Source organism: Sinocyclocheilus rhinocerous, unplaced genomic scaffold, assembly GCF_001515625.1.
Source record: "Sinocyclocheilus rhinocerous isolate Xijiao unplaced genomic scaffold, SAMN03320098_v1.1 scaffold1079, whole genome shotgun sequence".
NCBI classification, from domain to species: domain Eukaryota; kingdom Metazoa; phylum Chordata; class Actinopteri; order Cypriniformes; family Cyprinidae; genus Sinocyclocheilus; species Sinocyclocheilus rhinocerous.
In genome coordinates this window covers 294,784-309,207 of record NW_015650124.1, presented here as the reverse complement: position 1 = coordinate 309,207, position 14,424 = coordinate 294,784, and the positions used below count along the sequence as shown (strand labels likewise).

At 34.4% G+C, this 14,424-nt stretch overlaps 2 protein-coding genes across 2 annotated transcripts in view; both read right to left on the bottom strand.

The window, feature by feature from the left end:
• The window catches only part of LOC107711534 (inactive phospholipase C-like protein 2), a 47,140-nt gene extending 44,161 nt beyond the window's left edge, over nt 1-2,979 (bottom strand). Inside the window, exon 1 of the mRNA XM_016516520.1 lies at nt 2,403-2,979. Within this exon, the coding sequence (XP_016372006.1) occupies nt 2,403-2,627 (225 nt within the window). The 5' untranslated portion in view covers nt 2,628-2,979. The remainder of the gene's footprint in view (nt 1-2,402) is intronic.
• Nucleotides 2,980-5,992: 3,013 nt separating this feature from the next.
• LOC107711536 (cysteine-rich venom protein ENH1) lies at nt 5,993-10,246 on the bottom strand. Its single transcript, XM_016516522.1, has 7 exons — nt 10,183-10,246; nt 9,724-9,824; nt 9,541-9,631; nt 7,726-7,868; nt 6,414-6,499; nt 6,247-6,329; nt 5,993-6,135 (listed from the first exon to the last, which is right to left on the bottom strand). The coding sequence occupies exons 1-7, from the start codon at nt 10,244-10,246 to the stop codon at nt 5,993-5,995; spliced, it is 711 nt and encodes a 236-aa protein (XP_016372008.1).
• Between the last annotated feature and the right edge of the window lie 4,178 nt (nt 10,247-14,424).

Genomic DNA, 14,424 nt, shown 5'->3' with positions numbered 1-14,424 from the left:
AGAGATATATATATATATATATATATATATATATATATATATATATATCACTGGGTTAAAAACATCTAGTCGACTGAAAATCTTTAGGCTACCACAGATGGGTTTTGACCCAAATCTGTGACAATACAAGAGTCTGATACAGTGTTTCCTATACACCACAATTCAGAAGAGCCACTATATTAATAACTGAATTATTAATATATTAATACGTTTTGAAACTAATAATTGGTTAAAAATGAAAACGTGCCCAGTTAGTAAAACTAAAATCATACTGGTTTTCCATGACAAGTTCAAAACACATTTTTGCAATAGAATTTCAAAGTTTTACCGAAATAAATTTAGTGCTGCACGATTAATTAAAACAAAACTGAAATAGTGATATGGCTTAGTGTGAGAAGTGCTTATAAACCGGCCGTTGTTAAGAAAAGAGAAGTGATTTTCTGCCAAAATAAAAGCTTGATAGTTTAGGTTTTGAAATTGAAATGAAGACAATTAAAAATATTAATATTGTAATTTTTACAAAATTGTAAACAGAGTATTATACCATTATTTTTTCTTAACTCCTAGATTTAAATAAATAAATATTAAATGTCTTATTACAATATTACAAAAATATTACTTTATAAAATATTATCATAATGCCATTACTAATAATTAGTATACTAAATTATGTATGTCCAATAATGTAATTCAATAAATTTATAGATTTTTTTTATCAAATAAATAAATGAATAAATATGAGGGTTTTTTCTCTCTAATTAAAACAAAGGAGTGTCAATGTTAAGAAAGCTTGTCACAAGGAAACACTTGAGTCTTCTGCTGCTCATAGAAGGTCGTTCACGTGAGATGATCGTGCTAACCACATGGTTTGACTGAGCTAAAAAAACACAAGAAAAATCTTTCCACAGGAAACACTGTAGTTAGTACAGGAACTAAAAGCAACGCAGAGTGAAACAAATTTAGCTGAGGGAAAGCATTTCCTCTTCTACAACTAAACTCTCCTCTAAACAAGCCATTCGACATTTGTCACATTCTTGCCTTCTGCCAGCTTCAGCACAGGACTTTGACCACAGATGGCACAAATACAAATGTTACAGAGCCACCAAAAGTAAATCAGAGTAAAAGAAGAGACAGTTTCGAAGTTACCGAGCCACAGCGGCTGACCGCTTCTGTTCGGAGGCAACCGTATGACCTACATATAAATGTCATCTGTCCGTCTGTTTGGGCAAACTTGTGCTGGTTAAAGTATATATCTTTAGATGGAACTGACAAAATGGTGCCACAAGAGTTGACATGGGGAAGTAGAGCAATATTTCCTGTCACAGCTTTCTACAGGAAACGGTCAAAATTTCACAATAACGCACAACAAATTCACTAGAGGCCACTGGGAGACTGACTGGAATCATTCATCCCAGACTTCAAATGCACGGCGGTGAATTTTTCTCTCGATAGAGACTGTAAAAACACATTTAAAGCAGTAGTGGCCTTGAAGATGTGCAACTGCTAAATTAACCATTAAAAAAAACCCACAAGACTTGCAGTCCTAAACAGTATTTTTACCTATAATCATGGCGTACACACAATAAATGTGTGTTAAACAAGCAGAAGGGCTCATGTTACCCATGATTCAATAACACTGATGTTATCTGAACTAAACAAGTCTGGAACGGCACTGGCATTTAAGAATTGGCATAAAATGCGACGTATGAGTCCATTTCGACATGTATTGGCATAAAATGCGATGCGTGAGGCCATTTCAACATTCATAAGTTACTAGTACAGTCATTAGCACATATTCCTATTGATAACTAATTAGGAAATGCTACTGGTAACAAATTACCAGTGTTTGCCATTTCATTCTATGTGGTTCACTCAACTACTTGCTGGTGCATATTCCACTTTCACTATTAATGATGACAAGCACAAAAGCAATTATTAGTGACATAAGAAAATATATCAGTTGGGTTAATGCTATTTGTCTCATAAACAAGTATTAGTTAAGCTGGAATTGTTAACAGAGAAATACTGTAATTGAATTAGAAGCAACAACTTGAACAGTTGACCTGCTGTGAACCACAGATCCCTGAAAGGATACAGCCGATTGCTTAACTAGTCATTTTAAACACGCAGATGCTAGTTAGTTGAAAGCAAAGGAATAAATGTAAAGGAGCGCACGTGACTTCATCCTGACTGATGTACATCATGAAATCACAAAACGCTTGAAAAGAACACTTGAACTGATCTGGAGGAAACCGCAACGGCGTGTACACGGTGGGCTGTGATTTCTGTGCATCCATAACATAAGCCCTCCAAACCTGTGGATGTAGCCGTGTACGAGGGCGAGGTTTGACACCAAACGAGCCCACAAATGAGAAAAGCGCCGATGCATTGATCGCTTTTACCTTAATAATACTGGCCTTCCGTGGGATTCTAGTTTTGCCGTCCAGCTCCACAGACGCGTTGGCCGTCTTGAGCCCCTGGTTCTCGGGCGCACACAGTCCACAGTCCCCGTTTGAGACCGACACCTCGCTCGCAGCTCTGCCGTCCGCACCATCGCCGGGCTGGGCGGATTTCCCGCCAGCGCTCGGCGATGAGACCCCGCAGTTCTCGGCGACAAACTCCGCCATGAGCCCCGTGTAACGCACGCAGCCGCCTGTGCCTGGCAGTATTAGCTGTCGGTTCGAGTAGCGAGCGATTGGAGCTCCCCGAGAGACGTGAGAGAGAAATGGAGAGCCATCGCAGGTTTAATCCTCGTCGGCGTTTCTGCTTTGGCTCGACAGCGTCTGTCGCGGTCGATGCATTGTATCTGCGCGCACCGCGTTCGAATGTTTTAATGTTACAATGTTGCAAGTGTCATTGTTGAGGCGCTCACGCGGGTCTGACAGATACTGCCATCTGCTGAATTCACTTCACATCATTATACTACGCTGCTGCTTCGAAACACCGCGCAGTAGATCCGTGATCAGATAGAGCTTTACATGGAAGTGCACACATGTCAGAACATATATGCTGCAGGCAAACCGGGGCAAGTTGTCACAATTCACCGGAAACTCGCTTCTCATCTACGTTATCTCAATAACTGTTTGGAGTCACAAGTTTTTATTACAAAATTTAACAAACGTTTGATGGCAAGCACGTTGGTTTCAGAATCCTACTTCAAAACTTTATTACTTGAAGATAACTTGTGTAGATTTCTGTCATACATTAAGACAAAAGGCAACTGTACTAATGAAGGTGGGTTCCCCAGACGAGTGTATTTTGTCATTATATTTAAGCAAGTTGATTTAAAAGCTATAAACTGAAAGAAAGAAAAAATCACACCGTTTGACAATTTAATAATAAACCCCTACATCCTAGAAAAATATCAGCGATATTAGCTGAATAATATATTTTATATATTTGTTATTATCGTTGTTGATGTACCTATAGTAAGTTAACCAGTATTGCTAGAGATGCTTTTCTTCTAAGTAATCAAATGAAGCTACAGTAAGGTAGTTGAATTTATGCAGTTTAGAGGAATATGCATGCATGTCAAGACAGATGGCTGTTAACAACATGCTGCTGTTGCTTAATAGTCAAACATGTGCTGACAAATCTGTTCTTTGTGCAGTAAATCATCTCAACAAATATGAAAAGATGACATCTAGTAGTTAATGTGAGTTAGCCAGGATATTAAAGACTGTTAAACTCTACTACATCAAAAGCCACAGTATGTTAGTTCAGTTATTAGAAATTATATGTAAATATTCATGCATATTACAATTTTTCATTGTGCATTTATTATTTTTGCAATACTTTTTGGAGATGCAGGAATACACACGTTACTTTTAAAGGGGTCATATGTCGACGCGTTTCAGAAAGGCGGGGCATAGAGGAGAAACAATAATGTACAGTATGTGGACAATAATGTTTTTTTTAACCTTAAACCGCATAAACACATTTCATTACACCAAATACACAAAATAATGTTCTTTTTAGCAACATCATATGACCCCTTTAAATAGGTTTGTGAGGTATTTGAGTGAGTATCAGTATTATCTGTCGCATTGTTTACATTTTCCATTAATAGATCATCATCAAGTGTCTGAGCCCATTTAGGATTCATACAATTCATAAAGGAAATTTTCAAAGGATTTCTGACTGTTTGAGTAAATTATGCCAGTGCCACGCCCTGCCATATTCTTTGACCTCAGGTGGCCATATTGAATTCAGAGTTTAGCATGTTTATGATGATTATTAGTATTGACACATCAGACTAAATGTATGCCAAATTTGGTACAGAAGAGTAGAATAACCTAGAGATTGGTAAACAAAAGTACTTTTTTGTATAAAACCCCAAATATGATAGAAAAACAAATATGTATGTGGATTTTGATGTGACTTTTTTTTATAATGGATTATGAACCCATTTTGGCCAGAAGTGATGGTTTGAAGGTTTGAAAATATCTTAATGATGGATTTGTTTCTTGCAAACACGCAGCTTTTCACTTCACAAGACATTCATTGATGGACTGGAGTGGATTGTTGAGTTTTGCAATGTTTTTATCAGCTGTTTGGACTCTCATTCTGACGGCACCCATTCACTGCAGACTCAAGAGCATCCATTGATGAGCAAGTGATGTAATGCTAAATTTCTCCAAATCTATCTCAATGAAGAAATGAACTCATGTAAATCTTGGATGGCCTGAGGGCGAGTACATTTTCAGCAGCTATATAACTCTATAACTCGAACTGCAAATGGAGAGACTGGGCACACATGACTGCATGATTTTGCTCTTTTTATTTTCCCAGCACTGAATCACTGACACATGAAAGCCTGCTTGTTATTTGACCACCCTGAGCAGTTTAAGCCCGCCTCCTCACATTGTGTTCTCATACACGTGACATGCACATTTCAACAAGTAGCTTTCAAGCAGGTGAAAGTTGCACACGCTCGAGGAACACGCCAGACACGGATGTGCGGTTATACACATTTAACACAGATCATCTGCTGAAAGAAAAAGACGAGTATTCTAATCATTTCTGACAGGAAGCATGAAACGTTTGTGTTGATCATATAGTGTGCAACAGAGTCACCTGCTGGACACTTAGGTTATTACAAATACTTTTGTAATACACTGTAATTAACAATATGTGCCTGTATCTCATTATTATTTAGTAGATTTTTTTTCTTGCATGTCTTGGCCTAATAATGAATCAAATCAGTCAATTAATTAATTAATCAAATCAATCAAATACATTTTATATTAATATATTATGGTAAAATGCTTTAATATATAATAATAGCAATTATTATTATTGTAAAAAAAAATGTATGTGGTTATATAATAGTTTTTTTTTCTACTGCTCATTTACTTTATGTGAGTATATACAGTTTTACTATAAACTGTGCAGTCTGTAAGTATAATAAATTAAGTAAAAATCTTACAATAAGCCTCCCATGGCTTATTGATTTATAATATGGACATACATGGATCCGTGAAGCCTAATGACATGATCTAAAATCATTTGAATGATTTTAATAAAGTGATGTGATTACATAAACTGCAGGATTATGGTGCAGTGTTGCAGAAAATATCATTACATGAACATTCCAGCACACTATGCATAGAATGACCAAACATTTTTCTGCCAGCAGTCTGTCATTTGTGACATATCCTGTATTCACAGTCATAAGTTGTGCTTTCTCCAGCAGCTATTGTTTTCAGTATGTGGGTTTACCAGGCTTATAAAACACAAATGGCTTTACTTATATCTGATTGTATAAGCTTTACTGAAAAAAGGTAATAATGCAAAACACTTGCACTGGCCTTTTCCGTCATATTATTAAAGTACAGTACCCTTGATTTTTAATAATCATCCTATTTGAGGTATTCCACATAGAAAGAACAGAAATAGAAAGAAGTTAGAATATATATTTCACATTATAGGAAAGATGCGCTACAACTATCCGAAACAGGCCGCGCTTCATGCGATATGGCCATAGAAGATTTCATTTCCTTGCAATGGGGACGATTTTGTCTTCACACAGACAACTGGCTGGACACCACTGGCTCACGAGGGAGTGGTCACAAGTGGCCATTTCTTTCAGTTCATCGCAGTTGCTGAACGTGTTGATGTACGGACAGGGATTAGCTAGAAGAAGAAGAGAGAATTGAAAGTCAGTGAAGCAATAAACTCTTCTCAGAGTTGCATTCAAGTCATCGTTTAGGATCATTTTGCAACTGAAAACAGAAATGCACTTACTGCACAGACCGTCTTCACAGTCGTGGGGACAAGCGGCACACGGATCGCCCAGTGAGTACGGCGGGACTCCTCTGAAATTCCCTCTGAAATGGAAGAAGAAACATGGATGAACAACACAAACTGGGTTTAATTTGGGAATAAAACCTTCAAATATCACATAGACGTACGCGCGGTAGTAATGGCATCCGTAGAAGTAGGAGCTTCCACACTGAGCCACGGCACAGCCGACCTCATATGAGCTGTACCACACCACCTGAACACAAGCACTACATCTTACAATGTGCCATTTAATGATACTACAAACACATGCACTGCAATTCTGCTGAAAAAGATCTTGTCAAATGTAATAATTTATATGCTTTAAAAAAAGTCCCTTATTTTGATGTGTTCACTAACATACTAAACCCCAAGGAAAGTACAGTAGAGTAAATATACTAAATTGCAAATATATTTAAATACACGACACACAAGTTTGAATATAAATTAAAGAATATTTTAGTTTACCATAAATGCATTCAGCAGTACACTTTAATCATATTTCAGACAATACAATTATGAAATCATATATTAAGTCCTACTTAAGTGGGTCCAAAAAGCACTCTTCAACTGCATTTGAAGAAAAAAAAAAGAAAAGTGAACTACAATACACTATAATCAGTTAATTGTAAAAAATAACATGCAATTAAGGGTCTGAAAACATTACATTCAGTTTGCACTTAAGTATAATCTTTTTAAAAGTATGTTCAAATCTACTATTGTTCATGAGGGGGTGTGTAAGTGGCACAGAAATAACAGGATAACCATTGATTGCCACAGTATTTTTTTCCATACTATGGAAGTCAATGGCAAATGGTTTTGTGTTCAACAGAAAAAAGAAACTCATACAGGTTTAGAACAACATGAGGGTGAGTAAATAATGACAGAATTTCATTTTTGGGTGAACTATCCCTTTAAAGAACTCCTAAAAGCTGTCAAAATAAATGAAAAATCTTTTTCTTTCTTTCTTTCTTTTTTTAGTAGGATGATTTATATATATATATATATATATATATATATATATCATACATGACTGTTATATAAACTAAAAGCTACTGGCTTTTTACTAAAAATATATATATGAATCCTTGTTGCCATTTGAAATATATGAACGTAGTTAAAGGGGTCATATGATGCTGCTAAAAAGAACATTATTTGGTGTATTTGGTGTAATGAAATGTGTTTATGCGGTTTAAAGTTAAAAAAACACATTATTTTCCACATACTGTACATTATTGTTTCTCCTCTATTCGAACGAGCCGTTTTAGGTAGGTGTGGCTAACTCTTAACTTTTATAAAGAATATCTCTTTGGATTTGAGACTTTAGTCTTTACAACTTTACAGATCTTCTTTATGCACCAAGAGCTTGTAACACTCCAAAGAGAAAGGAAAAAATGAAATCGCATCATATGACCCCTTTAAGAAATCCAAATGAATAATCACCTGTGTGTGATGTCCAATCGCCTGACCGTTGGTGGATCCGGTGGGATATTCATAATTGTTGACTTCGCTGTGCCAGGCATTTATCACATCAGTCCATGAATAAACCGCAGAGGCCTTGAAGAGATTTTCACCCATTTCATATCCTGTCCATTAGAGAGAAAATATTCAATGAGGGAAACTGCAGCACTGCATCTGGTGGACTGCAGGCTGGTTGAAATGATAAAATGATATATATGTTAATGATTTTAAGGACCTTTTGTTATTTTGTACACTGAAGCCTGTAAAAGAGGGCCTGATGTACAAAGGAATTTTCCGAAGTGATATGTTTTACCAGTATTTTGAATTCTGCTTTGCAAACTCAATGGATCCTTTTTCCGTTTTTCAATGCGTTTTTCTTACAGTGTACAGTAATAAACTTCAGTGCTGTAATGGTTCGTTCAGTGTCAAATCCTGAAGTGAAACCAGTCGAGAATGCACTGCATGTGACTGTGACACTGCATTTCCTCCTTCATCTGTATGGACTAGTCAGCATGTCAACACTCCCTTGCACAATCCTCCTGTATAAATATTAGGTCTATATGCATGTGGGTTGATGAAAGAAATCTTCTGTTTTCTCAGGTCTAAATTGCTTTGGTTGCATATGCCGTGGCCTCAAAATGTATTTGGACAGTTAAGCCACATTTTTTTAAAAATGTATGTATGTAAAAGAAACATAGTACACAGATACGTTTCAAGTCAAGTATTTAATATATATATATATATATATATATAACAATAGATCTAGTGTTGAAGATGAAGGAAGTATTGTGTGACTTTTTTGCTTGTGATGAATCATACCTGTAGTTATTAAAAATCATCAAAACAGCAGTTAATTAAAAGATACTAAAAAGTTCATTTGTTCGAGGATTTATTATCTATGCGTTAATATTTATATTTGTTATTTAAGTATCAAAATTGGTTTTGGGGTCAATGTATTTTCCAATTTGTTTAAATATGTAACAGCTAAAGGTGATTCACTTCAACAGCTGAGACGTCATTCCTCCCAAATGTGTAATTAATTGCAATAATTTGATTAAAAATAATACATAATAAATAAATAAGGTAATTGTGGTTTTTCAATCTACTGAGATTTAAAATTCTGAGAAAAAGTCAGAATCTTTAGATATAAATTCAAAATTCTGACAAATTTTCTCACAATTCAGATTTTTTTTTTTGAATTGTGAGTTTACATCTTGCAAGTTTCTTTCTTTCGCAAGTTCAAGTTTCTCGCATCTTGCTGTTTTTTCCCAATCAAAGAATTAAAAAAAAGTTAATTGCAACTTTTAACTCACAATTTTGACTTGTTCCTGCAATTGTGAGTTAACATCTCTTTATATCTTGCGATTCTGATTTTGCAAGATACTTTTTCTTTGTGAGATAAAGTCGCAATTAACTTTTACTTTTATTTATTTTTTTATTCCAAGGCAGAAATCAGCTTCCATAAAATTAGTGACCTTGAAATAGTGCAGAATATATATTCAGGTCTTTCTTTAAAATGTACAGGTTTTTAAAAAACTGTTTTAACTTTCAATGTACAATGTAAACAAACACATGCGTGCACACACACACACACACACACACACATATATATCTTTGTCATAAAAATATGATAAATATTAAAGTATTAAAATATTAAAGTACTGAAATACTTCAGGGTTTCACCATTGGCTTGCTATTTGGAGGCTTTATGAGCTTTGTAAAGCTGCTTTAGAACACTATGTACTATGAAAAGTGCCCTAAAAATAAATGAACTGACTGTAATTGTGGGTAACATACCGTCAATCATGCGGCTGCTCGGTGGTCCATGTGTCTCGTTACACTGATCAATCCAGCCTTGTGCTGACTGTGCCACAGCATCGCTCCAACTCTATAAATGACACAAAACACTTTCCATTCAGCATCTGACAGCATTTCACTAAGATGCATGTTTAAGATGTGAATTATAAGGGAATGATTTACCATTTTGAGCATGTTGCTGGCAGTCGGCTCCACAGCCCTTCGGTAGGCGTTGTGCACATCCACGATCTCCTGCTGGACAGAAGGCAGGTCCGTACAGACGCCTGTGAGGGGGAAAGGCAGAACAATCAGTCTGAAGTATTTCCAGATGATGCATATTAATGCATATGAACCAGATTTATAATAGGCAGTATGGTAATATAAGCTTACCTGACTGGAAATCCCACCACATGAAAAGAGACAAATATGAAAGATGATTATTTTTGCTTATTGATGACAAAATCTATAATAAAACTGTAACAAATGTTTATTCTTTACTGTATATATAGATTACAGAACTGATTTCAAGCATGTTCATGACATTTTTAAAATCATTAGAAACCAATTTAGTCAAATCTTACTCATAGCAAATAATAAGTTACCAGTATCATAAGCAAAATAGCAATTTATTAAAAATCAAACTCACCAAGCTGCAGGCAGCGCTCATGTGGAGCAACCCCAGGATACAAACTGTTACTGCAAACATTTTTGCGTCCTTCTGTCCAGCAGATTGCAAAGGCAGTATGTAAAAATAAATACATAAATAAATAACAAAGTAAAAATTAATGATTTAAAATTATTGTTTGAAAATATACATACATTCACACACACACACACACACACACACACACACACATACATAATTTAAAATGTTATAAATTGTAAAAAAAATTGAATATTTGTAAAATATTTTTTAATTAAAGTAAAAAAGTTAGTAAGATTTTTTAATATAAAATACAAGTCGTAAGAAAAATAATTTAGATAATTTAATTTAATAATTTAATTTATATTAGAAATCATATATTTTTTTTTACTGTAATCACAGTAAAAATGTCAGGAAGAAACTGAAATTTAAATTTTGAAAGCTCATTTCGTAGTATAAATTGTAAAAAAAAAAAAAATAATAATAATTTAGAATATTGTGAAGTATTTTTTACACTACAGTTACAGTTAAAATGTTAGGATGAAAGTCAAATTTCAATTTTGAAAACTCCTTTTGTAGTTCTTTTAAAATATAAATAGAGAAAAAAAACTGTTTCATATATATAAAAAAAAAAACATTTAAAAATACAATTTAAAATATAAATTGTAAAGACAAACTATAATTTAGAATATAAACAAAATCCACTACAATTGCAGTCAAAATGTTATGAAGAAACTCAAATTTCAGTTCTAAAAGCTTCCTTTCTCAGATATATGCAATATAAAATATAAATCAAATATAGTTCATACCAATCCGATCTGCATTCTTAACCCTGCTCCTCACCTGCCCATATGATGGAGGCGTCTGCGATGTTGTGGTCAAGTCCCACACTATTCCCTTTATATTCCCAGCATCTTAATGATCTCAGGAACATGTTCCCATGTCTGCAGTGACATGTGACACCGCTTGAGCAATATGTTCACAAAACAATACAAAACCTGAGAGGTTAATAGTAGAAGCAAACACGAGAGTGTAAACATGAGGGTGTAGGTTTAGTTTAAATAACAGCGTGAATTAACCCACAGAAGAATGAGGCAAGGTGTCTAAAGAACCTGCAAACAAAGCAACAATGATAAATCGAACGGACAACGTGGCAATAATTCAACAGAAACTGTAGACTTTACTTTCTCTCAATCACCCTCATGCATTCAGACTATTACAGTGTGACGTTTGCTATTGTGTACTGTATTTCATCAAGGGATTTTTGACACCAGGTTCAGTCTGACTGAGCAAAATAACCGTACATTTGACCTGGATAATTAACAAACAGTTATATCAGATAAAAACATTAAAGCTTAAAGCGTTCCGTCACATCAGCTGTGTCTCCAGGGCTTTACTGTGGTTTTTCAGTGGGTTATAATGCAATGGAATGTAATCTTTCAAAGCATGACAGAATATTGCATAGAACTGACTCTTTTTACATCATCGTAAGACCTTTAGATTTAAATTGAACTATTCATCGCCTTGTCTTAACAGGATGATTTGATGTATTGGATGGCATTATTCTGCTGCAGGAGTGACAGGTTTATATTCCTGCAGTTAGTGACGAGCACAATGCCTCTCATGAGTACAATCGCTGAGTGATAAATGACGCATTTACAGCAGGCTGAGCAAATCTGCCATAAAGATCACTGCATTCAGACTGGATATTCAGATGTCAGGTAAAGGCAAATCGTTTACAATGAGCCATAATTATGTATTTGTAATATGTTACATATTATATGTACATAGGATTCATTAGACACACACTTAAAAAAAAAACTCAAAATAGTTTTTTGAAGTTGTAAATGAAACCGATTAAAGGAGTATGCTTTACAAGAAAATACTATTTCAGTTTTTCTACTTCAAAATTTCACATTTAATTCAGTGTTACTTGCCATTTCTTTGTAATTGCATGTTGCAATTTTTCAGTATATCTTACATGTTTAATATATATTAAATGAGAAATTAATAAAATGTAATAATATAATTCATATAATATATAACAAAATGTTTCATTACTTGTAAGAATTTTCCTTGATTTGTGACCTAGAAAGACTGCAAAATATATTTTCAAGTATACAGTATATTCGGGTCGTTTCTTCCATGTTTAAAAAATATCAATGAAAATTTGAACTATTAATTAACTTTGTTCATTTGGACTCATATATTATCCATCTACTGTATCTATCTAATATCTATCTGTATCTAAAATTATTGTTTAAAATACTTCAATTTTACAATATAATACTTCATATATGGGATATAATTATATATCTGTTTTATATTAAATTACATAATTGATCAAATTTTATAATGTAATTTATATAATATATAATTAGTACAATGTTGCAAATATATTCAGGTCTTTTTGTTCAATATATATACACATTATATTATATATAAATTATAAATATTATATATAAATATTGTACTGGTATATAAACTATAAAAACAGACAGGGATAGATTTTTAAACATCAAAATTAAGTAACAATTCAAAGGAAAATGTATATTTTTGATGCTGACACGTGTCACCATTTCTAACAGCCCTCTGAGCTTTTTTTGCAGTTTGCTTAAATAGTCTTGTTGCGTGAAGAAGTACAAATACTCAATGTAGTCTCTCTTTTGAAATCACTGAAATGGCATACATAATAATTCCACAACAATTAGACAAATGCTTTAGATGGGAGTAAGTCACTGCTTGACTTGTCACGTCAACAATAATGTAAGGGCTTACACTTCTTTCAGAAAGGATTCTGAAAGAAAATATATAAAAATCGTTCGTCTTAGTCAAATTAAACCACCTCCAGGCAGAGAAAAACACCTACATGAACATGAGCTCCGAACTGTCTGCCCAGTAGGAGGCACTCTGGCACCAATATCTAGATTTCACACACACAAACTTTCTCCAGGTTGTCTTACACTAAGAGTTATATCTGTGTGTTGATACATTTTGTTTAAAAATCAGCATGAATTCAAAGGTTTGCTAATTTCTTTTGGATTTCAAAGCTATCTGTCATTTCAAGTGGTTTTCAAAGCAAGGTGGTTGATTGCTGATATGAAGTTGATGTTGCTAGGGTTAATTGTATGCAATAATTCATATTGTAAAACTATAATACTAATAAATGGTATTAATATTTTGGTTTTGGAAGACATTTATCAGCGTGATGCCTCAAAATAGCCAAATTATGAGCCTGTCTGAAATATGGCTTCATCACTGTTATCCAGACATGATCGCAGATGACCTCAGCACCAGACGAAAGGCCATCAGAGGTCATGCAGTGCGTGTCTTCTGTGTGTAAAGCGTGTTTAGCTCCAGCGAGAGCATCAGCGCTGTGCTGTGCTGTGGAAGCGGGAGTGAGTTTACTCGTCTTCTGCTGCTCTGCACACTTTTTGTTTTCCTCTAACGATGCAGTTAGTGAAGTGTTCAGTGATGCCGTAGTGCTCTTTATTTTCACAGGGATTACGCAGTGATTAGTTCGCAATAAACGCAGCGGTAATTACGCAGTGGGAGCTCTCATTTTCCACCATCTCTCCTTCCTCTCTTCAAGCTTCAATGAAAGATGGTTGACATATCAAACATCTTGAGTTTTTTGGGGGAGGTTTGTTGACATACGATGGGGTCCAGGAGTCTGAGTGCATTTTTTTCTAATTAGTACAAAATGTTTCATTACTTGTGATAATTTGCTTTGATTAGTGACCAAGAAATGTCCAGAAAATGCATTAAAGTATTTCAGTTTATTAGCAAGTATAACTTGCACCAATCTAATCTATAAAGAAATTCTCTCTCTCTCTCTCTCTCTCTATATATATATATATGTATGTATATATATATATATATATACACACACACACACACAATTTTACAATATAATTTTATATAAACATTTATAACAATTTTTACATATATATTGTTTATCCACATATAAACACACACACCCATACACCTATATATGAAGTATTATATTGTCAAGTATCAATAATTCAACAGCCTACCTCACGACGAGTAGTTATCAGCGATTGTACTTGAGACAAGGATCAGTCACCACAAGGATTTCCTGTTTCAGAAAGATTCATATTCTTTCATCTCGGCTCATGTCATTAATTTGTGTCCTGGGGTCAGTTGTGTCCTCAGCTGTGCATAAAATCACTATCAACAGTCTTTGAAATGGGAACGTCAATCTTCTCGAGTGCCTTAAA